The following is a 26,336-nucleotide window of genomic DNA, read 5'->3' as shown; positions in this document are numbered from 1 at the left end:
AGTTAAAAGAGAACAGCCGGAGTCGGGAGCTGTGCTGCCGTGTTCCTGCCTTCTCTGGGGAGGTTGCCCCGGTGCTGGAAGCCTTTGTCTTTACTTTTCTTCCCTTCTGCAAACGCCTTTCTTCTGATGCCTCCTCTCCAAAAGGGCTTGCACATCTTTCCCTTTTGAATGTTGGTTTGATTTCAACTAAGCTAATAAACGTGAGTCACCCAGCTCTCACCATGCTGAATCAGTAGGCTGGCGTGTACTTGCTTGACTCTGTTCAGTCGTTAAAGCAGGAGTCCTTGTAGTGTCTGGGGAGGTGGAGAAGGATACTCAGCCCTGCTTTGTGGAAGGGAGAAGAGCTGGCAGAGGTCTGAATGTTAATACATGTCTAAGCCTGTGGCAGTAACCTGCACACTAGTCTCTTGAATCCCAGGCAAACACCCTCCTGGAGGAATTCAGGTACTTTGTGCTTTTCAGGCCCTAGTGAGGGAAATGATGAAGCACTTCTGGGATGTGATCACATGCTGAGGGAATGGCTCAGTTTGTGCCAATGGCCTGGCCAATGCCCTTCAGGGCTGTACGCTGAGCCTGCTGGGGACAGAGGGGTTCCTTGTACAAGTCACTGTGGGGCTGTGCTCCTGGAAAAGAATCTCTCCTGACTGGCCTTGCTAAACTCACTGTATGGTGTTAAACCAGGGCTGGGCTCAGGTTGGGCTGGCCTCATTTCTGCTCCCCCTGCACACACACCTCAGCGCAGTGAAATCTCAGTGGAGGCTTTTAAAATTAGGACATTTCCCTGGAAAACTTTTTGCAACATTTCATCAGTTCTTTCCAAGCAAAAGTGTTCTCTGGAGGAGCTCTCCCCAGCGAGCAGCAGCCTCCAAAGTGGGACACTGCCTCCCTGCTGTGGTGACAGGGCTTTCTGGGGACTCTGGGATGGTGGTGGCCATCCTCCTGCCCACCCTTCTGTGCCACAGCTGGTGGTTCATGCAGAGCTGGCTCCTTCCCCAGCAGATAGCCCCCTTTTCCTTTGCTGCAGGGGCAACATTCTGGGGTTTTGCATGGGGCTGTTTTGGGGAAGGGGTATCTTCAGCTGCAATTAAACACTGCCATTCCTAGGACTTGGTAATAGTGGCTCCCAGGTGGGAAGTAAACTCCTGCTGTTGTGTTTTCTTGCTGCCTACAAGGCAAAATGATGTGAGGTGTTTGAGACGGAGTATCTTCTTATCACAGCATTTTTAGGTACAGGTTGCAAAGTGCTTTGCTAAAGGTAAGTGTTGTAACCCCAGCTTGATGATGAGGAAACAGAGGGGAGGGAGCCAAAAGGCAGCAAGTCAGCAGAAAAACCGTGAATCACATCACTGTCTCTGTCCTGCTCCTCTGATGACTGCTCTCCCTTCCCCCAAATATTTGTATAAGCATGCTTACCCCATGCACAGCTTGAGGAGACAGATTGCCTGCTTTGATGGTGTGGAGAAAACATCTACTACTTATCAGTTTGTAGAGGATCAGGCTGTGTCATAGCCTGCTGTGGTTTTAAGGGCTGTGTCTGACCCGAGCTCCCAGCCAGAGGTGCAAGCTTTGAGGACCAAAAGCTGCCACAGGCATCTTGAGATAATGATAAAAAAAACTAAGAGGTTTCTAACCATGACTTGTTGCCAGTGTAAATTGAAAGCCTTAATAGCATATGTAGGGCCAATTACAGTACATTAAGGTACAATATCCTCTTTACTGGCACTCTCCAGGGAGCCAGGAGACATTGTGGCAACAGGATTATGGTTTGCAGATGATATGCACGATAACTTCACCTAGACAGAGGCACCTGTTCCTCTCACAGAGCAGATGTTCAAGAGGCTGTTAAGAGAACATCAGCCTCTTGACAGCCAGCAGAAAATGTTGGGTAACCGTGTCTGTTCACACCGCTGTGCCCACCACCTCTGCTGCCTGACACGGGGCTGGAGCAGCCCTGCCCTGCCTCACCAAAACCCCAGCCCCTGGGGCACACCAGATCAACTCAGCCTTGGAAGGCCAAGCCCTTTCCTGGCTCTCTGCCCAGGCAAATCCTCAAGCCAGGAAAGGGAGTTTCCCCCTTGTCAGTAGGGCGAGGTTTCACTGGCTGGGTGCCTGGGGTGTCAGACTTCTTGCAACCTCACTGGTGCACCAGCAGCTACAACCATTTCCATGTTATGGCAGCATCTTTAAACATGACCTGGCAAGCTGCACATGGCATGGAGAGACTCAGTTTGCACTGCAATAGGCTTACCACCAGAATGGGAAGAGATGGATGGACTCCCTGGCATTGTATTGTACCATTCCCATTAACCTGGACCACCAACTTCAATATTGCCTGTTTTCCCCTTTTTAAATATTTTTTCAAATGCAAAAAGAGCTTTGTGGATTTGTTTGCATATCTGTGAACAGTGGCTGATGGTCAGCCCCATGGGAGAGCAGAAGTGTGAGTTACCCCACAAGGCTTCCCATGTCTTAACCAGGATCTTTCCCCTGCATGGACAAGCAAACCAGCCTGAGGGTGAAGCTGCCCCAAGGTAACTTGTGTGCCACAGCATTTCCAACTTAGCTGTTATCAGCCTGTGGTCCATAAAAGCCTTGAATCACTACTATAGGATCTGCAAAAGGTAATGAAGAAGAGATGGGTGCCTGTGTACTATGCAGGAACTACTACCAGGACATGGAAGCATTTGGCATTCACAGAATTGGAAAAGACTGAGAATGTCCTCTCTAATTCTGTGGGAGGGAAACAGAACCTGCACTTGCATCTTCTGCGGTGTCCTCCCTTAGGAAAATAATTCATGTTTGATGAAAAGTACATTGGCAGGGATGTCATTACATATCACTGATACTTCTAATCTAGAGGAAACGTTGTGCACAGCTATGAACCTCTGCAAGAGTGCAGTCTGGCAAAGAGAAGACCTGTGATTCCCTGCCAGGGCTTGCTGCTCCAGCTGGTAGCAGCTGTAGAAGCGCTACCTCATCAATATCTTGGGGACTCAGCGCAAATGTGGGCAAATTCCTGACTGCTGGCTGCAGTGGCTGCCAAGGATGGCTTGGAAGGATTGGGGGGGGTGTGAAAATTAAGATCTCATTTTTGCCAGAGTTAATAAGATTGCTTCCCCGTTGCTCTCAAAAAGATTTCTTCCCAAAGGTTGCATGGGAGCAGGGGAAGCTGCTGAGGGACCATCTAAGAGTCCTTGGATGACCTCAGGGGTCCGTGCTGTTTGTACACAGTGACAATTACTGTGATTATGGTCTGGGAACAAGCCCTCACTGCTTCAGTGGAATACATGTCATGTGCAGGGTGGGTCTGTTGCCCCAAACACTAAGATTAGAATTACTCAGTGTCAGCCATCCTCATTTCATCTCCTGGAGGTGTCACAATGTGGGAAGAGCACTGAGAGAGGTAGTTGCCTCTCAGCAGCTCTGGTCTGTGTGTACTCTGGCTTTGTGTGTGTGTGTTGATATTGAGCACCCCACCAGACACAGCGTGTGTGTATATACTGCATTTTAATAGATATAGGGCTACTGACTTAACATACACAGTTGCTATAGTAACAAAGGTTTCCGTAGTAACGGTTGCAGAAAATAATCCAGTACCAATTAAAAATAAACTGTTTGGAAAGGGGGCTGGGGGAGAAAGGAAACTGCTGAGAACCACCTTCTCCTTTATTGGTTCATCTCCCAGGGACTAGGAAGATTGATTAATGCTCGAAATAACTGTTCTTAACCAATGGTGAGCTAAAAAGGTGGGATGAGGGTGGGTGTGGTGGCTAAGGCTGTTGTCCTGAAGTGAAACAAAGGGGAGGGAATGTGTCTGGGCTATGGCAGAAATACAAGAGGTTGGTGCTGACTCTTTCCATTAGGTTGAAATCCCTAGGGAGGCAAAACAAGGACAGTTTCCCTCCTTTGCTTCCTCCAGTGTCTGCATGCCATACCACAGGCACAGAGTCTTTATTAGCATACTGATTAAAGCCACAGGCAGTGCAGGCTCCAGGGGAACTTCGGATGCGATACCAGGATGCCTATCTCAGATGTGATAACACAGAAAACATTGTTGTGCTGGGAGTTCCTCCCATTTGAAGTTGTCTGTGCCCATCCTCTCCCTGGGCACTGTCACTCATCGCTTGTGCTGACAGGCATCCGAGGCCCTGGTGCCCAAGGGAAGCTGGAAGCAAAGCATGATGCAAAGCAAGGAGCCCGTGCCTTGGTGAGAGAGAGAAGACAGCGTTGTTTCCTCACAAACACAGGATGTGTGGGATGTGTTTCCAGTGTGTGGATGGGCACAGGCCCCTTGGCAGCCTTCAGTTGTTTGTTCCTGTGGTGCCACACTTCCGTCGTGCCACTTGTACCCGTGCACTCTTCAAGTTTTATTTCAGAGATTTGCAGCTTGTCTGCAGCAAGGCACCATTCCCCCTTTCAGAGGGGAACAGGGATGTGAGGAGAGGTGAAGGAGGGGAGGCCCATGATGGAGAGCTGCTGGGAGGAGTGGTGTGTCTGGCTGGGTGGGAGCTGCCTCTCTCCCCATCTGTAGCTGGTGGGGACTCCAGGGCACACCGAGCACAAGTGTCACAGGAGGGCGCCTTGTGTCCTCCCCTGCTGACAGAACGCCCTGGCTCAGGGCTCAGTGCTGGGGTGACAAGCACAGCGTGAGCATACACTGCAGTGTAGGCTCTGTCTTGTGGTTGTACAGGGAGAGAGGAATTGGGAATCGGTGTGTCTCTCATGACAGGAGCTAATGATTCTGCTTTATCATCCTCAGCACCGTGGGACTGCTTGGCTACAGCATGGGAACTGCACTTGTGCTTGGGAAGCCAAGAGAGGTGATGAGCCTGTGGTTTGTCCTAGGCTGTGCAGTTTGTGGTGGACTTGGAGCCAGACCTCCTGGCAGTGGGAGCAGAGCTTGCTCCCTGCTGGTCCCTTCCAGTCTGGTGCTCTTTCTCCTTTCCCAGTTGTGCCTGCACTTCCTCCCCTAGCTATTGCGTGTCTGTAGGATACACCTCACTGAGATGGCTGGCATGTGACAGCAGTGGGGTCTCCTTTAATTCACTTTCTCAGAAGTGGTTTTCTATGGAACTGGTCAACAGCTCATTACTCTGAGGTGCAAGTGGTATGATTTCACCATGAGAAAAACCACTGAGTTTGGGTGTAGTCATCTTACTAAGTCTGGTGCCTTAGACCACTATGAATTAAGAAGAGTCTTTTAAAGGTCAGACTTTGAAAAAGCAGCCTCTCTTGCTGAGGGACACAGTGGGAGGATCCAGGAGTAGGTAGGGGTTGAAAGGAGAGATTTGGTAGAATATCTAAATGCCTTAAAGGCATATGGGACCCCAAGCAAGAGGGGACTCTCTGGTTCACCCCAAATGCGGTGAGTTTCTTTCCTGTGTTAATGACCCACCTCTCTTCATCCTTCTCCATTCCCCCTGGCAGTGACCAAGCTGCAGGTGAGCAAGTCGAAGCGCAGCATCACTCTGGTGGAGAACCGGCCCATCCCCCTGAACTGCTCGGTGAAATCCCAGACCAGCCCCGACTCGCACTTCGCCGTGCTGTGGTACGTGCACAAGCCCTCGGATGCTGATGGAAAGCTCATCCTGAAGACCACGCACAGCTCGGCCTTCGAGTACGGCACCTACGCGGAGGAGGAGGGGCTGCGGGGCCGGCTGCAGTTCGAGCGCTCCGCCTCGGGCGGGCTCTTCAGCCTGACGGTGCAGCGGGCAGAGGTGCGCGACAGCGGCAGCTACTACTGCCACGTGGAGGAGTGGCTGCTCAGCCCCAACCACGCCTGGTACAAGCTGGCAGAGGAGGTGTCGGGGCGGACCGAGGTCACCGTCAAGCAGCCAGGTGGGGTCCTCTTGACAGAGATTGACACCCTGTCCTTGCATGCTCATGCCTGCACATCCCTGCGTGGAAGGAGGGTTTTCCCTCCTTTGATGTGACTCTTGTCACTTCAGGCTGAGCTTTTGTGCCTTTCAGTGTCCCCACATGAAGGTTGTCCATCGCCCATAGTCTGTAGGGCCACTGCATCCAGCCAGGTTTCATTGTCCTTGAGAGCATCATGTAGCAAGAGTGTCAACTAGTGACTTACTGAGAGAGAAACTCTGTATGTGTGCCTGCCTGGGAAAGCATGTTTATGTCTGGCACACAGTTTAATTTTACTCTGTGCCTGTATCCTGGCAGGCACAGGGAGCCTTGTGTCTTTTCCCTTTGCACATGAGATGGGAGTAATGTTTAATGAGGTGGGGAGCTGTCTGCCAGGAAAGGAGAAATCTGTTCTGTGGGTGGTTTCCGTGGCAGTGGATGACACTGGTAAAGGTGAGCTGGTGGAGGAGCTAAATATAGCCCCCACAAGCTGGGGCAAGGGGGAGAGGCAGGGAGGCAGGTACTGTCCGGAGCATTGGTACTTCATGAGGAAGCCTGCCTTATCCTTACTTGCTCCAGCTGCCTGTGTCTGGAAGATAAAATCCCTCAGGCAGGATGGATGCAGCTGGATATCAGGGCTGGAGTAGGGCGCTTAGTGCATTTTCTCTGTCTGGATTTGGCTGGCTAGACACAAGCTCTGTGGACAAGGGTGCAAGAGGGATGTTGGATATGGTCCCCAGTGCAGCTTTGCCTGGTCACACACGCAGGAAGCACAGCAGGGCATGGCTTGCTGCCAGTGCCAGCTCCTCATTTCTGTCTGCAGAGTTCCAAGGTGGCTGAGGGGTGGTCAGGGACGGGGGAGCTGTGACTGTCCCCTCCTTTGCATTGCCCAACTCTCTCTGGGAAGTACAGTGCTTGTTGCTTGCTGCAGCAGTGGTACCAGGAAAGTCCAGGCTGGCCCTGGAAAGAATTTGAGGGATTTAGGAGAGTTCCACGCGTCATTTCGCATAAAAGAGCTGATTCCAGTCACCCTCCCGTGTATCAATGAAGTTGTGGAGCAAAAACCAGGGACATTCCCAAGGCAGCAAAACACTGCGTGTGACTTTGCCGTCATTCCACTTCTTGTTTTGCAGCGGGGGTTCCCTGTAATCAGCTGTCTGTTCTCTACCTTGCTGTTTTTTTCTTTTTTCCACAACAGGGGGGCTTACTGGTCGGGGTGTGATGAGGCTACTGCCTCGTCCTAGGAGGAGAACAAGAAAAGAGTGAGGTGTGATCTCCCTTCATTAAGTCTCTGTGCACTTAGGACCTCCCAGGTCCTGCTGGGAGATTGTGGGTTCCCAATTCCCTCCACTGAATGGGTTATTGTTGGTGACTAGCCTGAGATTTTGAGAAGACTCTAAAAAACACAAGCCTTATTTTCTTTTCATCCTTTAGTTTTTTTGTCCTTTCCTTTCTCTGTTAGTTTTTCCTCTACTTCCTTATTTATTTCATCACACCCCAGGATTGTGGCCATGCAGGAAAGGCTCGTGGGGAGACAAAGGACCCTTGCAGCCCTTGGTCACGTTGCATTTCTAACGGGCTTTTCCTATAGATAACCGCCTGCAGGTCAACCAGACCCACAGAAACATCACAGTGCTGGAGAACGAGTGGGTGACCCTGCAGTGCCTGGTGAAGAACCGGACCAGCCCCTCATCCCAGCTCGTGGTGGAGTGGTCTGTGTGGCGGCCGGGCCGCGCCGAGAAGGAGGTGGTGGCCTGGCTGAGCCGGCAGGGCACGCTGCACTACGGGGAGCCGGCGGCGCTGGGCGACCTGCGGAGCCGGCTGCACCTGGAGAGCCCGGCCCCGGGCCTCTTCCTGCTCTCCATCCAGAACTCCACCGTGCGGGACAGCGGGAACTACGGCTGCCGCGTGGAGGAGTGGCTGCTGGACCCCAGCGACCGCTGGTACAAGCGGGCAGAGGACCTCTCCGGGCTCATCACCCTCACAGTCAAGCAGCCAGGTGAGTGGGATCTGCTGCCATCTGCCTTGGGCAGCCTTGTGCCCTCTTGGGCAAACACGAATCGCCAGCTCTCTGTCCAGGCACAGGGCAGGACCACAGGACAGACCATGCTGATTCCCTTTTCCATGTCTTCTTCATTGCACTCTTGCTTTTCTGGAAAGAGTGTAGAGCAGGTTCTGCAAATACAACTAGATGGGCTTGGCATTTTGTCATTGCATCTACAGTTTGGGGTTTTTTTCAGCCCTTTTGGCAGATTAAATAGGGTAGGCTCCTGATTTTACTCACATTTTGATTGAGAACAGGATGGAAGAAGCTACCTGTGCTTCTCAGGTGTGTGCCTCAGAGGCAAGGTCCTTTCATGAGAAGAGGGCAATGGAGGCACACTGCTGAGTCTTACTGGGCTTGCTGTCAACCAGCACCCCCAGATCCCTTTCTGCAGGGCTGCTCTCTAGCTACTCCTCTCCCAGTTCTACTTGTACATGGTGTTACTTGGACCTAGGTGTAAAATCCAGGCAGTTCAGCTTGTTAAATTCCATTCCATTCATTGAAGTCCAGAGCTCCAGTCTATCTAGATCACTTTGTAAGTAAGGCCTCTTGTCCCACAAGGGAATCAGCAGCACCTCCCAGTTTGGTATTGTCAACAAATTTGCTAATGGTGCATTCAACTCCTGTATCCAGATCTTTGATGAATATATTGAACACCACTGGTGACCAGTTACCAGCCAGAAGTAGCCCCATTCACTTTATCCCTTTGAATTCTGCCCTTCAGCCAGTTCTTCACCCAGTGCACTGTGAGCCCCACCTCAACCCACAGCTGGAAGGGTGCTGTGAGGGACAATATGAAAAACCTTACTGAAATTGGAAAACTGCATCTACTGCCTTCCCTTCATCCACTGACAGAGCAGGTGACACAAGGATATTGAATTATTTAACCAGACTTACCCTTTTTGAAGCCATGTTGGCTGTGTCTGATGGCTGTGTTGTTCTTTGAATGCCTTTCAGTAGTACCCAGGATAATCTTCTCCATAGTTTTTCCAGGAACTGAGGTCTGACTAACAGGTCTGTGGTTTCCTGGGTCTTCTCTCACGTCCTTCTTGTAAACTGGAATATATACTGGCCAACTTCCAGCCAAAGAGCACTTCCTCAGACTCCCAGGGCTCTTGGATAATGTTCAGGAGGAGTCCTGCCATAACACCTGATGAATGCCATCAGGCCCTATGGATTTGTGGACACTCGGCTGACACAGCTGATCCCTCACATTTTCAGAGTCTGCAGATGGAAAAGTTACTGTTCCTGCACTCATGGTCCTCTGACTCATGGGATTGGGCAGTCCAAGGTCTATCAGTATTATTAAAGACTGAGGCAAAAAAACATTGAGTGCATCTGCTTTTTCTTCATGCCTATTAAATAGGTAACTATCTTCAACAGGTACCAGTTCAACATTTTCTTCAGACATCTTCTTGCTATTAACATCTTCTTGCCTTAAAAAAGTGCTGACACAACACTGACCAATTTCAGGTCTAATTGAGCTTTGACATTTGTCTCCCTGCATATGTGAACTACAGCTCTGTAATCCTCCTGCAGAGCCTCGTTTCCAGAGGTCATACAATCTCTTTCTCCTCTTGAGCTCCACAAGGAGTTGCTGTTCAGCCAACGTTGCTTGACTTAGGACACAGTGGAGTTGTCTGCTCCTGTGCTCCCAAAAGGTGGTTCTTAAGACTGACCAACACTGATGAACTCCTGAACCTTCAGAAGCAGATTCCCAGAGTACTCTGCTAAGTTTTGCCTGTTTTAACAGATAAGATGCAAAGGCAGTTTACCTTGGAAAATACACATTCCCTAGTTTTTGAGGCATATGACTCAAGATTAAATGTCTTAAAGGCTATAGGACAAATAACAGTATAGTATTCCTCTGAGTACTTTCCAGTACTTTATAAAGCAACCACTCTGCATATTTTGCAGTGCTTCATGCCTGCCCATTCCAGCAAGATATCAGCCTTGTAACTCTGCAGCAGAGCTGGCAAAAGTGTGAGGTTCTGGAAAGATTTCAGTGGTCATTCCTGGCAGAGATTTGTACTGTGGAGGAGGAGCAGGGGACAGCAGAGCTCTTATCTGCCACGTCTTTGCTTGGGAAGTTTTGCTGGCCAGAGTGGCTTGAGCAGAGAGACCTCCCCAGACAATCCCTGTGCCGTGCTGGGTTGTCAGTACAGCTCTCCATCCAGTGTGATAATTGCCAGCCCTGATGGAGGGGATAATGAACAGCAGGAAAAATCTCTGAGGCTCCTCTTGAATTGCAGAAGACTGTGGAGTGGGAAGAAGAGAGGGAGTTGGGAGTTCACTAATTGAAGATTTTTTTTTCTAAATGTGCTTTGTTGTTGTTTGTTTTTGTTTCATAGCAGTCAGTACTTAACAAAATGACTAATCGTGCTTGTGACTCATGTCTCATTAGTGAGGATCTCCAGCTTCATCTGTCAGGGCTATAATCATCAGCAAGGGGAGGAAAAACCTCTCAGCACCTTCAGACATCAGTTCTCCTCTTTCTGCTTAACCTGCTAGAGGTGAGGGAGGCTTTGTGTTAGTTTTGACAAGCCATTTCCTTCCCTTCCTCCTTTTTTTACCTTACTAGTCACCAAAATTTCATGACTTAACTCATTCCTGTTTCTGCTCAGCAGTCTTCTTTAGGAAGATGTGAACTGCAAATACTCATATTGCTTAGGGCCTGCAGAGCTCTGGCCTTAATAAAGGTTTTCCTCACAGGACCATTTAAAAAATGTTGGGCAGGTGCTGTAATGAGAAGCCCACTGGGCACAGCAGCCCTGTGGCTGATGAGAGCTGAGGGACAGCAGCCCCCTCCTGAGAGACACCCAGTGTCTGCACAAGGGAGGGCTTGCCCAGCTCTCCTCACTGGAGAAGAAAGTGCCTCTCTTCGGTGAGCTATCGACTTGCCCTTCCTGCTCAGCTCCCGCTTTGGAAAGGGCTTTTTAATCTTTAAATGAAAGCTTAGATCCAGACTGATTGTGATCCCTGGAGTATGTGCTCCCTGGCAAGATGACTAAACCAAATGTTAATTGCTCTTGAAGTCAGCCTTTAATCAACTCATTGTGGATTCTGGCCACTGTGTCTCAGTTAGGTAAAAACATCTCTTTAGCCTTGCAGCAAGCACTAGAGGAAAAAAAATGAGGAAGACTTTTGGAGCATCCTTGCTGCATCAGTGTTGAGACCATCTCTATGGAGGAATCTCTTACCTAAATGACTTTTCAAGCTGCTGGAAAAGGTCTTCTTCTCTTCTGTCATAATGATTTTCAAGTCCTTTGAGCACTCTCAAAGAAATAAAAAGCAGGGAGTGCAATGCTCTGTGCAGCAGTAGCTGGGAAGGAATAGCACATGGCTCCTCAGCACATGCACCAAACCTTGGTATCCTGATATGTAGCATGTTTGGATGAGCTGCACCAGCTTTCTCCTCTCATCCCTTCATTGGGGTGAGGATGGGCAGGGGTAGGATGGTGCTTGCAGCCAGCGCCTGTTTGCCCCTGTGCGAGATGGTGCATGGTGAGGTGAGGATGCTGTGCCTGCAGGGTTGGCCTCAGAAGGTCCCTGTGAGTCTTGGCAGGCTGCATCAAGATTTGGGTTTTGCTTGGAATCTGCCCAGCACCAGCCATGACAGTTTGTGTTGAAACAGGGTGGTTTTGATGATAGCTCAGCACTCACCTCTTGATTTTTGTCATCTCAGATCCCACCCTGCAGGTGGACACAGCCACCGCCAACCTCACGGTGCAGGAGAAGGAGTCCTTCCCACTGGACTGCAGCATCCTGTCCCGCTCCAGCCCGGAGTCCCACTTCGCAGTGACGTGGTACAACCTGCGGGCCAAGGAGGCGGGCGACCACGCGGAGGGAGAGGAGGAGGAGGAGGAAGAGAGGGAAGCGGTGCTGAGTGTGGGCCCTGATGCCATCTTCAGCCCCGAGGCTGGTCGCTGGGAGGGCCGCCTGCGCTTCCAGAGGCTCTCAGCAGTGCTTTTCCGGCTGACGGTGCTGCAGGCTGGCGGTGCCGACACGGGCAACTACTCGTGCCGAGTGGAGGAGTGGCTGGCAGATCCCAACGGCGTCTGGTACCGGCTGGCCGAGGAGGAGTCAGGGACGGTCGCTGTGCACGTGCAGGATGCAGGTGAGAAGAGGTGATGACTGTCTGGGGCATCCTCTGCATCTTTGGTTCAACCAAGATGAAAAGACCAAGGAGTGAGTGGGACTGGGGCAAGTTTATGGTGCTGGTACTTTTCCAATCAGCTCAAGGGTTTATAAGATACTATAATATCTCCTCCAGGGAGGACTCTATCACTCATGAAACTCCTGAGGGGATAAAGCTGAAACATGCCCTATTACAACTTTATTCTGTTATTTTTCCCAGAGCTCCACCTCCTGCTTTGACATAGAATAACGAGCATCTGGTTTTCTACGTTTCTGAGGAAGTTTGCATGCCTTGATTACAGAGAAACCATGAAATGTGACCACCCTGTGTCTCTTTCCAGGCTCCACGCTGCAGTCTGTCATCTGCTCCAATGATGCCCTCTTCTACTTTGTGTTCTTCTACCCCTTCCCCATCTTTGGCATCTTGATCATCACCATCCTCCTGGTGCGGTTCAAGAGCCGAAACTCCAGCAAGAACTCGGAGGGCAAGAATGGGGTTCCCTTGCTGTGGATCAAAGAGCCTCACCTCAACTACTCTCCCACTTGCCTAGAGCCACCAGTCCTCAGCATCCACCCGGGAACCATGGACTAAAGAGGCAGAAACACCTGTAGGGACGCACAGAGGGAGAGAAGTAGAGATACACCGGGAACCCTGGGGACCACAGTGGGATTTGTTGTTCTTGTTTCATTTGTTTCAATGTCTGTGCTCCGACACAGCAGGAGCAGGAGGGTCCAAGGCTTCTTCCAGCACCTGTGGGAACATATCCCCTCACCCCAATGGACAGAGGTACTTGCTGTACATAGCAGATGTTCCTCTCAGACTAATTTGATTCACATTAGTTGCTGTCTTTTGGGCTGTTGCTTTTTTATCATTTATTTTTTGGTCACTCAAAGAACTGTAGACTTTCCCTGCCCTCCACACAGTGTGGAGTTCCCAGGGGGTGTTTGGTCCTACAGTGATCTCTTTGGAAGTAAACATATATGTTTTCCAAAACAGACTGTTTTTCCTTCTCAGACTCAGTGCCACAGTGAAGATCTTTTCCCAAGGTGCACTGAGCTAGCTCCTCCCTCTTCCAAAACAGACAAAGCCAAGTCTGCCCCCAGAGGGGTTAACTGGGCTGTCTGTCAAGAGGTCAATTTCAAAGACTGGCTGTAGCCTCAGCATCTTCTTGCCTCCACCTTACTCATTTTCTCAGGAGGGAGCAATTCACCTTTTGGGAGTGTTCCCAGGTCTTGGAGAGACTGAATATTGAGCGTGCTTGCGGTCAGGACAAAAGCAGTTTAGTTTGTCTCATGGAACTGAAAGGGGGGAAGGAAGGACACCTGAAAGCCCTGACTGTGTTGTAGCAAAGAGGGTCCTTGTACAGTCTCAGCAGAGTCATGCTCCTCCCTGGTGTCCCTGCTGCCACCTCTGATGAGGCAGATCTCCTCTGTGCCCCAGTCATTTGGGAATGGGAGGCTTAATCCAGTCTCTGAAGGCTTCAACATGACCAAAGTAAAGAGTCTAGGAAGGAGGAAAGGAGAAGCTCCACGGGTCAGGTTCACAGTCCCTGGATGGTTCAGCCAAGGAGCCCAGTAGCAAACATGCCACGTAGCGGGGACATGCAGTTAACCACCATGTGTCACAAGTTTTCCTGTTGCTGCACTACTCCTCAGTGTGAGCCTGGACAGAGCAACGGGCCTGCAGCACATCAGCACCCTGGGGACTTCCCTATCCCCTTGGCCAAGAGAAATCTTCCCCCTGCGTGTACATGCATCTGCCGTTTGTTTCTGAGACTTCAGGAAGAGAATCCATTTCTCCATAAGCTCCCCCTCCTGGCAACGTCACCTGCTCTTGTAAGAGTCACTGTGGCAGGAAATGCTGTTCTTTCTGTGAAAGATATGGCTCTTGTGAACCAAACCAGGGCTCTCTCCACATGGGGCACCTGACCTCCTGCACCCCCTAATGCCAAGAACCCCTGCCCTGTCCTGTGGAGGAAACCGCCACCTCCTTCGTAAGCGTTACGTCTGGCGGAAGAAAATGTTTGCCAAAAATGGCCTTTTGTTGTCTTCCTTGATGTCTTCCTGGCAAATCCGGCCATTTGTTTTTTTGCAGCATGGCTGAAGCCAACCGGGGGCGGATGGGTGCAGCCACAAGACCCCCCTGCCTCACGTGTGAGAGGTGCCATACCCACCGCCGTTGTCCTCTCCGGAGGGTCGGACTGCTCTTTGGGAGCAGGGGGGACCTCAGCAGATGCTCTGTAGCACTAAGTCAGTTAGACCCTGATGCCTTGACGTTTCAGAGGTGGTGAAGCTTCAGGTAGGAGATTTGCACCATGAAGCCTCGCTCCTGTCTGGGAGAGGACCCACGTGGCTGCAGATCGTCCCATGCAAAGGCGTTTGAAGTTAGCCACCTCTGCACCTCCACCAGAACAGCACTGGTTTCTTCTTCTGCTGGGAAGCCCCAGTTTCACTCGTCCCTCTGTGAAGTCTGCCTCCTCGAAAAGTAACTGCTTACTGGCCCCAGCATATGCATAAAATCACATTCCTATATCTGTTATGTATCGCACACCCTCACACTTGTCTTCCCTTTCTGGCTAAGACGTCAGCAAAGAGAGGAGTGGGATGAGAAGTGAATGGAAATGAAGAATCGAGGTGCAAACAGCTGCAGCTGCAAGCCAGTGGTTATTGTTTCCTAACTGTACTATCTCCTGTACGTACTGCTCCTAGGCAGGAACCACGACTCACTTCAGCTTTAAAGAAGAATGGAGAATGAAGTCAGCGGGAGCTGCTTTCCTGGGAGGGCTCTGCTCTGCACCTGAGCCACGCTCCTCCTTGCCAACCTGTCTGCCGCAGAGCAGGGCTCTCCTGGAGGCCTGCCACGGAGCCCAGGCTTTCCTGGGAAGTGGCTTCCACAGTGGTCCCTGAATGTACCTTGCTGGTGACATTTCTCCACTGCTCTGGCAGTGTGTTGCCCAGTCTCAAACTTCTCTCAGTTTTTATAAGGCAGCCTCTGCCTGTAATGAGTTTTAACACAAAGCTTTTCAAACCACTCTCTCTGCAGTAACTTTCTGTAATGAACCCAAGAAGAAAGAGAGGGGCCCTGTCCATGCATGATGTGGAAAAATGTTTGGGATTTTTAAAAAAAAGAAAAAAGTGAAAAAATACCCAACAAAAACTTTGTACTATGTTGCACTAAAACATGTTTTATACAACACACCCGAGAGCTGTAGTAAACTGTGTTGAAATTGTGAATCCTATTGCTGCTGGTTTTTGTCAGATCTGGGCTTTTATTATGCCTTTATGTGCACTCACAGCATAAAGGTGTGCTGAGGCCCTCCTCTTGGGAACCCTCTCCCTCTGCCCATACTCCTTGATGCAATAACTTCTCTCCCTACCACTGGTAGCACATCTCCTCTTGCAGCTGGAGCTTGTAGACACCTGGCACCTCTGATTTCATAACCCATCCAAACCCTCAACCCATGCCATAATAGAACACAACATTTAACAGAGGCTTGTCAAGTCTTTTTATTGAATGGGATAAACTGGTTTTGAAATTGTTCTGAAAACAGTTTAAATGCTTTGCTGTGTCATAGTCTGGATTTGAAGAAAAACCTTATTTTAATAGAATTATGCATAGCAAATGTTAAGCAAATTACCTTTAGTAACCTTGATGAAAGCAGGACATAGTTCACTACAGAAGCTGATGTACAATGCAACCTGTTTAATTCTCCTTACCCACTTTTGCCTTAAGTAAGGATTTCATCAGGAGTCTTGAATTCTCCTACATTCATTGAAATAGGGAAGTAGCATGATGCATTCCTACCTGTATTGCAGAAGTGGTGTGGAATTGGGTAAAATGCACTGCTCATACAGCTTTAAGGTCAGGTTTGGGGTTTTCTTCCACATTCATTTGAAACAAAAACCATCCCCTGCTAAAATAATTTTATAAGAAAGCTCTGCTGTCCCCAGACACAATGGGCTGCTTGTGCTCCCTGCTCCCCTTGTAGGGGGAGGATGCTGGTTTCGGGCAGCCTGAGTGGGGTTTGCTGCCTGTCCTGCTGCTGCAGCAGGACCAGCAGGGCTGCTCTGGGTGCTCCTGCTCCTCTTGAGGACCAGGTGATGTGCAGCCACCCTGCAGCGCAGGAGTGATGTCTCGGGGGACCATTGTGTGTTCCCGTCAAAACACCAGCCCCAAGCTAGCACCTATGTGGCCTCCCCACTGAAGCCAGCACACAGAGAAAAGGCAGGTCTGGCTCTGGCTTACATTCTTGAGATTTAACTGGCAGGTTTGCAAACCAAGCAAGAGAGCATGGGATGGCCGCTGGGTAAGTGTGCCTGTGGGGTGCCCTGCCACCTCCTGCCTAGATGATGTTGTACAAACCCTTGGCTACCTTCTCCAGGCGGTCCTTGTACTCCAGATGGGCGTAGAGGGAGGGGGGAACCCCCTTGAAGGCATGAATGACACCCCACCAGCTGGCAGCGATGGCAGCTGTGGAGTCACTGTCACCTCCGTGGAAGAAGGCGCGGTGAGCCAGCTCCGTCCAGGAGTCCCCCGCGCCCAGCAGGGCGTCGTAGGCGATCATGGGCGCGTCGTGCCCGCTGCTGCCTCCCCAGCCACTGTAGCTGAGGGAGGTGTAGAACGAGTCTCTCTCTTCCACGCCGTACTTGGCTGGGAATTTGGGTGACGAGACCCCGTCCGAGATGCCTCTCTCCGCCAGGTATTTTTTCCACTGCTCTTGGAAGTAATACCTGCCAAACAGGATGGGATGGAGCGGCTGTAAGTTGTCCCAGGGCAGCAGCACATAGCTGAGCACCGCGCAGGCGCCAGCGGAAAACGCACCGTGTCAAGAGCCCGCAGCGAGGGCTCAGCAAAATGGCAGGCGGCCCCCATTTGTCAAAACTAGGGACGTGATTTACGGTAAGAGGCACAAGGACAAGTTTCAGTGAGTTAGATTTCCCCTCCCTCCAGTCACATGGGAGAAGGCAGCCTAGCACCTGCAGGATTCAAAGGCTCAGAGTGAGAACTGAGTCATCCTCCCAAATTCAGAGCAGCTCTACCTCTGTGTGTGCCCCTGCACACAGAGGTGTAGTGAATATGCAGCCAGATTTGGTTATAACTTTCAAACTGAGCTCAGCCCTAAGCTTGATGCTGTTCCCCAGCCCTGCTTGCCATCTTTGATAAGATCACAGTTGCTTGAGATGACAAGTCTACGTACTTCATACTGGATCCAAAAAATGGTCACAAGTACATGACCCAAACACAACTCGCCTTTTTTTTTTTCCTCGAGTTAAGGTATTCTGAATTGATGTGATCCTATGGCAGGTGTGTGCTGCCTTAGAAGTTTGCCATAATGTGATAACTGAAACTTAAGTATGAGTAAAGCTCGCTTTGTCGTACAAGGGCTTTACGAAATGGCAGTGCAGGAAGTGCAGCTCACCATTGCTCCATGTTCTCCTTCACGAAGAAGCCGGACTCCTGCACGTAGGCTTTTGCCTGTGGCAGCACCTCCATCAGCCCCTTCCCCCAGGCCACGGGGGGGACGCTGTTCACTGCGTAAGCCGTGAAGAGGGCTGAGGCCAGGGCCCCCAGGTAGCCAGTGGGGTGGTGGTGGGTCATGCGGCCGCTCTCGATGCTGAGTTTGACCAGGGTGTCCAGCTGGGCGGGCTGGTAGAAGCGCAGCCCGATGCTCATGGCGCGCATGGCAGCCCCGCAGCCTCCTGCCCGCGGGCTGAACGGGATCCGCCAGCCGTTCGGCTGCCCCGGATCCAGCTTCATGGTGCTTTCCAGAGACATGGCACCTGGAGACAGGAGCCACAGAGCCCAAGAGAAGGAAGAAACAGAAACATCAGTAGGAGGTATCTTGGGAACAAGGGGAAGACAGGCAGGGCAGTGGGGAAGAAAGCATCACTCTGTATAAGGAATTTGAGCTTCCTTTTAAAAACATAAGTTGTCTGCTCACATACATATCCTGCCTTAAACTGCTGGAACAACCTGCGTCCTTCCCAGCAGACCTGACAATTTTTGTTTGTGAAAACAATTAAAAGGTCTAGGGGGTAGGAAACACTTTACTGCTCATTTACTGACATTGTTTATATTTACATTTTGTGTTAGCCAAAAAAAAAAATATACTAACAGATAGATACACATATACCTAGATATATCTCTCTCTGTAAACAGAAAGGTTTGTAGGATCTCTGACACAAGGCCAGTCTAGGTAACTGCTTTTTCACAGGACTTCTAAAGGCAGAGACCTCACAAGCTCCTCATTTGCCTCACTAATAGAAAATGTACTGACAGAAAATGTTTTCCAGCTCTCCCTTGCTGCAGTTTAAGTTTGTCAGAAAGCCTTGAGTGTAGCACCTCTCTCAAGGTGGTGCCTAACTGGCTTTATTGTACTCCTCTTTCATAAGTTGAAGCTGCTCTTCAGCTATGAAAGAGGAGTACCAAAGGTTTGTCCAGCTCACTAGTTCATCTCCAAACACTGCCACTAAAGGGTAACTGTAGAAAGACTGTAAGAAATGAGGCAGGTCCACCTCCAACTATTTCATATTTCTATTTACTTTTTAAAGAAATTACTCTGCTTCTTCCAGTGCTGCTTCTTCAGATGAACACTTGTTAGTCCAACACATTCATAGGACAAATAAAACACATTCTAATTTCAGAGCCCAGCCAGTTACCCCAGCCAAGACAGTGAAATGTTTTGAGAGCTAAGCCCAAATGCTTGTGTGTAAAGAAGAAACAGGTTTGGAACATTGAATTATCTTTGATTCTCTTATACCTTGCTTTTTTTCTCCTAGTCTTCTCTTCTGGCCCAGTTGTAAATACTTCTTTTCCAGCAGGAAGGTAAATCAAGGCAGGTTTCAAGCAGCTCCATTTAAGTTTTAATGTGCTGGACAATGGCAAAGGTGGACTCAACAGACTAACGCCAGTGTGCTGAGTCCTCTCTCAGACACACAGCGTAACAGCAGCAGCTGGCTGTTGCCACACACCCAAAACTAGACTGTTGCTCGTACACTTTGTTCCCTCACTGGGAAGCTGTGAACTTCCCAGTTCACAGCTTCCCAGTGGAAGCTGTGGGACGGGTAGCTGATGAACTTGCAGGAGCTCTGTTACTTTGGAAGTCAAACTACATAGAATAGAGTAGCAAGGAAGAAGCCTGGGCAAGCAAATTCACCTCACTTTGGTGTAACTCAGTCACCGTGATCTGTGACCTTGCTGATCACATCCAGGTACTGCACTAAGTCCCCTGCAGAGCTCTTGGCTTCTGCAATTCCATGTACATGTTTGGCAGTAGGGTTTGGTTTATGGCAGCCTGTTTTACCTGCATGTACAGCACCCTTGTAACTGAAATATCTCCAAAACCATGCACAGCTTTAAGACTGGCTTCTGGACATAGGCTAAAAATAACTAACAGCTGTCCACTGTCAGGAATAATGTCACATGCTGGGCGAAGTGTCTTTAGCTCTACTGGGACTGGTCACAACAAGCCTCTAACTGAAGTGTCTGTGAGTTTGCTTTTAGGATGTCTCAGTGTGGGAACATGTTCAGGCCTCTAAATTTCATGTAGTTTACTAATTCAGTGCTGGCTGCCATGTATCAAAATTGTTAAGAGGGATATCAGCATAATTTCCAACTTCATGATGACTAACAGAAAATTGAGGCATTTTTCTAAAAATCTCACCATACCAAGCATTGTATCCAATGACCTGTAACAGGACATTAAAATGAACCTGTCAAACAAAGTCCCGTTTTCTAAAAAGCTGTGCCAACTATTCTGGTAAAAGAGAACTCTTCCAGGAAAGCAAGGGGGAAGGGAGGGAGCACAGGGACTAGGGTAGCTTAAAATCAAAATCTGCATAACAAAAGCAAAGATTACTGTTGCTGAAACTTCGAGAAAAAAACATTTCTTCAGGACCTGTCTGGGCAGGCTGAGACCACACACCTCAGTCCTTGATAAAAAGTGAGATTGTTCTTGCACTAACTGTAGCTAAAAAATAAAAAGGAAGATGACAAGGTTTTAAATGGAAAGAAAGACTGGTTATTTTGCAATACAATTTGCTTGCAGCTTTAAGCCTGTGCATCTTATTTTAGGAAATGACTACTGATAACTTGCAAGTGGAAAAAATTGTGTAAAACAGTGTATGACAGCTAAGACTTAAAATTTATGAAGTATTACAAGTAGTCTCCCTCACACTTTTAAACAGTTAAAATATTAAAACATTGGAAAAGCTGATTTAGGAAGACTAAGATGGAATCACATCAGGTCTTTTTTTCTTTTTTTTTTAATAGGTTTTAAAAAAACTGCTGTAGGGAGTTTTTGATTAGCAAATTGTTTTAGAAATCCTTTACATCCAGGTTAGGAATCCTTTGTACTAACAGGAAATTAAAAGTAACCTAAGCATGGCACTGGTCTAAGGAAAGAAGAAATACAAGGAAAAAGTAGTGTGTGAATTAGGGCATCCTGAAAAAGTCTCAAGAACAGCTGGACTCAATTTTTGGGATAGGCCTTCATTCCACTTACCTAGACTCTTTGGGTAACAGTTGTTTGGGGTTGATCAGTACACATAAAAAAAGGTGAGTTACACAAACCACACAGTGGTAAATAATTCTAAAGGGAGAGGATTAGGATCAAAAGGCAGTTTAGAAGCAGAAGGTTTCCTGAAGAAATGCTTTAGTTGTACAATGAAAAAAGAAGTACATCTATGCTTGTGTTGCTTAATTAATTGACTTTGTAAACTGCAAGGAACAATGAGTTTGGGGCTGTGGCACATCACAAACAGCAATAGTGGATGTAGGGATTACCTTGTCATTGAATTACTACCCCCAGAGTTCTCTCCTGGGGCTGTGTCCCTGAGGGACCCTGCTGTGGCTGTCCTATGAGTCAGAACGTTGTGGGAATCCTTTTGTTACTGCAGCTTTGGGTTTTCAGGTCTGGACTGCCTCATGTGAGCCATCAATGTGACTTTCCCCCACTGTTCTAAGGAAATCTCTTCAGTGTTGGGCAAAAGTTCCAACAGCAACTTTCCATTCTCAGCCTTCAGGGCTGCAATTCCCTGGTGAGTACTTAGGCCAGAAGAGCACCAACTCAGGTTATGTTCTCAGTTAAAATTCATTTATTCTGAACTGCCAAAAGAGGTTATTGGCATGCAGCTTTTATCATTAGGACTTACCAATATGGCATGGGGAATCCAGACCGCTTTTCAGGGTATGGATTAGGTATTCCCTTTAGTGAGAATTAAACTGCTAAGGGTCAGGATTTAAACTCTCAGAGCTGAATGCCTTTCCTGTACCTGCAGCAGGAGCAATTCTGACTGCAAATTTTTTTATTTTTTGTCTTTGGACCCACTAAACAATATGTATTTCTTTTTTTACCTTGATAATCTGACCTTTCCTTGTCACTCCTCTTAATGTCCATAGCAAGTTTGCTTTCAAATTCATCACTTCAGGAAGAGGAACTTCTTTTAGGGATATTGCAGCTCAGTTTAATCACAGAAGGAATGCAGTAGGTGTCCTTTTGTTCTTAGATATTATTTAAATTTTAACATTTAGATTTTAGGTTCTTCTCCTTTTCATCTTAGGTTTTAGTCAGCAAGGTTAGAGAGTGAAAATCCTTCCAGGTGCTGTCTCACTGGCAGATGTGGTTAGTCCATCTTGGCTGGGGGAACTCAACTATGCTGCTTCACCAAAACTGCCATGAATCTCTTGGGGGTTTGATCTGCCAACTTTAGCTGTCCTGACAAGCATCATTACCCCCTCCTAAATGTTTTATTAATTAGGGCACTCCAGCAACTGGGAATATGGGTGTTAAAAGAAGACTGATAATTTAGTTCTTTACACAAGGATAGGAGCCCACTGTGGAAAGGTAAGCAGAATAAATTCCTGTTCAGGTTTCCAACCTGGTTTATTTTGGATATGCACAGCTCCGAAACACTATGCTCAGTGGCAAGATTTGGCCTTTCCCATGTTTAATGTCAAGACAGAACACTCTTGACATACTCTGGCCACTCCAAATAAGCACATCTAAGCATACATACAATTTCAATGTATAAACTTTGCACAAGACTGCTGAATATGAGTGTTTCCTGGATACTTCACGCCTCCTGCACTGGTCAAATTAGAGGCCCAGCCTAAGAAGCTCCAATTTAAATGTATTCCAAGCATTCAGAAGGGCCTGAGCCATGAGCACAGAGATGGATGGAATCCTTGGGGAAGAGCTGGGTCAGGAGGGTTGGGTGAATTAGGAACCACAGGGATATGTTGTACATGTCTTGGCTACTGCAGCCTGTCACGGTGCCCTTCCTGAATACTGCCAGGCCCACTGCTTGTGACACAAACTCAGCACCACTGTGTCTATGCAGAGAAAAGAGAGCTGCTGGAAGCACAAGGTTCAGAAAAGAAGACTGGCCTAACTGTCCTGGTGCAGAAATCAGGCATGCAGAGCTTGCCACAAGCAGGCTTTGGGTTTAGTAAGTATAATTATTCCAAGCAAGGATCTTTGTGCCTTTAAATATATTTTACATGTAATTTGTTGCATTTGTGATGAGAAGTTCTGTATTATCTGTTTAAATGTGTTGCTTTAACACAGCCTCTCAGGGTGTGCATTACAGTACTTGAATGTGAATTCTTTATCCACTGAATAATGTAGGAATCCGAAGTGCAAAAGCCGTCACCCTTCCCGAGCTGAGGCTGGGCCTTAAACACAGCAGTAAGAATATTTTGTAAATGTGAATGAAACAGTATCTTTTTCCTCTAGTTCAGAGAAGCCCAAACCACTTCAGCTTGCCTTACTCTGTTCTCTTTAGCTCATCCTGAAACAGGTACTGAGCGTGGAACACTTTTGCCTTTACGTGAAATACGGTTAACACACTAAACAGCCAAAAGCAGAGCTGGGGCCAGCCCCAGCTCCAAGCTGCAGGAGCGACATGAGCGACAGCACAGCTCTACCCAGACTGCAGGATGGAGGGCTTACCTGGAGCTCTGCCCTCCATGTCATTCATGCACTCCTTGTAGTTCCTTGCAAGCAGAGTGTAGAGATGTGGTAATCTCGGGTTTTTCCCGGCTTCTACCAGGGCTTCGGCCGTGGCCAAGTGCATCACGGTATCATCGCTGACTATCCAACCCTGGAGGCTGATGTTGCCCAGTCCCCCCATGTCTGCCAGCTCCTTGTGGATGACTGGGCCACTCTTCTGGAACTCCCATCTCCCATTGTAATATCCCAGCGTGTCACCGACTGCACTCAGCACTATGGATGCCACATAGTTTTCCACCCCCTTAGGACACATTTTTCGTCCCACGACTACTTCAATGTAGAAGACACTGTGAGAAAGAAAAAAAAGAGGAGAATAAGAATTAAATCTTTCTCACTTCAGTATGGGTTTATCCTGCTGAGCTCCAGCAGGCTGGATACCCTGCCTGGCACGAGTCTCACCCAGATGATGAATTTCTTCACAGCACATGGACCCTGTGCACCTACCGTGGGTAAGCGTGTGGCAGCCCAGCCCTGGGCCAGGGACACCTGGAGATGTCCTGCTGGGATGCTGGCAGGATAACGCTGGATAACCCAGGATAACCCAGCTTAAAGATCAAAAACCAAGGGCAGGACTGCTGAACCATGTGCAGGGTATGTGACCACCACCATGTTCTCCACCTTTCTGAGTGCATGAGCAAGCTCACATCAGCACCCAGCGGCTTTTGTACCCTGAGGTAAGGCGAGGCTGACCCTCAGGGGTGCATAAATAAGGGGTAAGGTTTGGCTGGCCTGCTCAGCTTTGGCAGGGCCAGGCAATGGCAGTGACACCTGGCCCTGCTCCTCGGGCAGGCTACAACAGCGGGTGCTCACGCAGGCAGCACCCCCAGTACCCGCGGGTACTTCAGACATGAAATACCAACCACGCCTTCCCCCAGAAACCCTCCGCAACTCAGGCACTGCTTCTCCTTTTCGCTTTTGAGAAGCAGAAGTGGCGAAAGCCGGCGGCCCCGCCTGAGCCGGGCCCCGCGGGTACTCACACAGCGAGCCCCCCGATCGCCGCCAGGACGGCCACCGCTTCCAGCCGACTTCCAGGAGCCCAGGGGAACCCGCCCCGGCCCATGGGGCGCCCCTCGGCCTCCGCAGCCCCAGGCGCGGCCTGTCCCGGGCCGCCCCCCTCGGCCCGTCCCTCCGCGGCCGCCCGGGGCGGTGTCACCGAGCCCGGCTCCTCCTCGGCAGCTCCCGGGCCCGGCTCCTCCTCGGCAGCCCCGCCGGGCCGTCCCTGGCAGCCCCCCGGGCCCGGCTCCTCCTCGGCAGCCCCGCCGGGCCGTCCCTGGCAGCCCCCCGGGCCCGGCTCCTCCTCGGCAGCCCCGCCGGCCGCGGCGGGCTCGGTTCGGCGCAGACGGAGGGACTGGCTGGCTTTCATTTTCGGGGCTGCCCTCAGGAGAGCCGGGCTGAACCCTCGGAATCGAAACCGGCACAGGGGCAATGAAACGAACTGTTTAGCTTTTTTTTTTTTTTTTTAAAAAAAAAAAAAAAAAAAAAAAGCGCTGACAGCGTTTCCCGCGGACGAACAGCCCCTCCCTCCTCCTGGCTGAGCCGCCCCTCCCTGATCCTGGCTGGATCCCACTCTGTGTCTGCGCTGGGGAAAGATTTTGGGAGGGCTTTCCTCACCTTTGGGTTCTGTTTCCCCTCCTTGCTGCAGCCTGAGCAGAGCCTGGAGCCTTTGCCAGGAATCTTTGCCCCTGTGCCTGCCCCCTTATAGAACCACAGAATTGCTGCTGAAACTGTGGAAAAAACAGGAACTCTCTTACAGCATCTTTTCAGTGTTAGAAAATCACAGCATTACGTTATTCTGGCCAGATGTGCAGCAGAAATTATCATCCATGCATGTCCGGGTTGCGCAGTGAAAATCATTCCACCATATATGGTTCTTTACTAGACTTTTCACCTATTTATACATAAAAAAACTTCAAAGGCATTCATGTTCATTGGTCCTAAATTACACAATTCTTAGTATTCAATCTCCTGTTGGTTATTGATCCCTTTGCCTTTGATGCTGATTCTTGAAGACCTCTCTTTGAGGTCTTCATTCTTTGGTTCTCTTATCGATCTTTTCCCAGACCATGTGTTTCTGACCCCACCCTGTTGTAATATTCATTAATGTTCATTTACCTCCTGTGTATTTTCTGGCTTTCCCTATCTAGACATTAAACTCATCAGACCCCACCCAACTCTTTGAACAGAATCTTTGAACAGAAACTTCAATTCCTCTCCCCTGGGCAAAGGCGAACAAACCTAAAGTTACATTAAAAGTTTTTTAAGTTGCATCATTTCCAACAGAATCGTCAGGGTTGGAAGAGACCTTCAAGATCACCAAGTCCAACCATCCACCCAGCACAACATTTTTACCCCTTAACCACAAAGCCATCATCCAGCCACCTCTTGAACACCGCCAGGATGGTGACTCCACGACCTCCCTGGGCAACCTCTTCCAATGCCTGGCCATCCTAACAGTGAAAAACCCTTTCTAATACGTGGTCTGCATCTCCCCTGTCCCAGATTAAGGTCATTTTCTGTAGGCATGGTAGAAGAAACTGTAGAAGAAGTAGTTGTAGAGACCAGTGAGGTCACCCCTGAGCCTCTTCTCTAGACAACTTCCTTTAGCTTGAGTATTTGGGGGCAATGCTCTCCCCACAACCCCGGCGTGGCCCAGATCAGCTCCCTGGTGACCCCAACCCCTCCCAAACCAGGGCTGATCTTTGCTATGTCTAGCAGTGCTGTTTTACCTAGTGTCCTGAGGCACCTTGTGATCCCATTGCCTTGCTTTATCCTTTGTTTTTATTTTTGGTAGTGGTTAGGCAGCTGAAGGGGTCTGGTCAGTGGGTGAGGAAGGGATAGGAGCACAACACAGGAGCAAGAAACAGGACTGAGCATGTCTGGAATTGCACTTTGTAGAAGCTGAACATTTTTAGCAGCTGGCAATCACCTCCACACCAGGTCTCCAGAGTCCTTGTTCACCCCAGAAGGTACCAGCACCTCTCACATGGAGGGAAAACAAAAATTTCCCCCTTGGTGCCTATGGGAAAAAGTGGTGGTAGTTTTTGAGCTGCAGCCCTGGGGGATTTCAGGGCAATCACAAATGTAGTGCTGGGTCAGAGCAGAGTCCCTGGGGAATTTGGGGGCAAGTCACAGTGGGGGGCTTGGAGGGAGCCCTAGGGGACTTCAGGTAGCTGAGAGCACAGGTCTGCATGGGAGCATCAGCCCTGGTGGCCTCAATGCTTCATCATGCCATGTTCATCCCTAGATCTACTCCTCCTCTGCATCCTGCTGCAAATGCAGAGTTTGAG

At 49.4% G+C, this 26,336-nt stretch overlaps 2 protein-coding genes across 5 annotated transcripts in view; one reads left to right on the top strand and one right to left on the bottom strand.

Annotated features, from left to right (window-relative positions):
* IGSF3 (immunoglobulin superfamily member 3) overlaps positions 1–15,271 on the top strand; it is a 91,980-nt gene extending 76,709 nt beyond the window's left edge. For all 3 annotated transcript variants that reach the window (XM_053969873.1, XM_053969871.1, XM_053969872.1), the window contains 4 exons: positions 5,428–5,838; positions 7,448–7,855; positions 11,586–12,017; positions 12,379–15,271. In XM_053969873.1, coding sequence (XP_053825848.1) covers positions 5,428–5,838; positions 7,448–7,855; positions 11,586–12,017; positions 12,379–12,629 — 1,502 coding nt within the window. In that variant the 3' untranslated portion in view covers positions 12,630–15,271. The remainder of the gene's footprint in view (positions 1–5,427; positions 5,839–7,447; positions 7,856–11,585; positions 12,018–12,378) is intronic.
* Positions 15,272–15,417: 146 nt separating this feature from the next.
* On the bottom strand, positions 15,418–24,425 carry ADPRH (ADP-ribosylarginine hydrolase). 2 transcript variants are annotated; one of them, XM_053969874.1, is made up of 4 exons: positions 24,027–24,425; positions 22,990–23,336; positions 17,458–17,818; positions 15,418–16,768 (listed from the first exon to the last, which is right to left on the bottom strand). In XM_053969874.1, exons 1-4 carry the CDS (start codon positions 24,410–24,412, stop codon positions 16,381–16,383), a joined length of 1,482 nt encoding a protein of 493 aa, XP_053825849.1. In that variant the 5' UTR covers positions 24,413–24,425; the 3' UTR covers positions 15,418–16,380. The 2 variants fall into 2 exon arrangements, with proteins under 2 accessions (XP_053825849.1, XP_053825850.1); XM_053969875.1 differs by lacking the exon at positions 24,027–24,425 and adding an exon at positions 23,494–24,013.
* Positions 24,426–26,336: the final 1,911 nt, after the last annotated feature.

The sequence above is a fragment of the Vidua macroura genome, chromosome 2 (genome assembly GCF_024509145.1).
Source record: "Vidua macroura isolate BioBank_ID:100142 chromosome 2, ASM2450914v1, whole genome shotgun sequence".
Taxonomy (NCBI): Eukaryota; Metazoa; Chordata; class Aves; order Passeriformes; family Viduidae; genus Vidua; species Vidua macroura.
The sequence above is the reverse complement of the archived record's forward strand: the minus strand, read 5'-3'. Positions and strand labels throughout refer to the sequence as shown.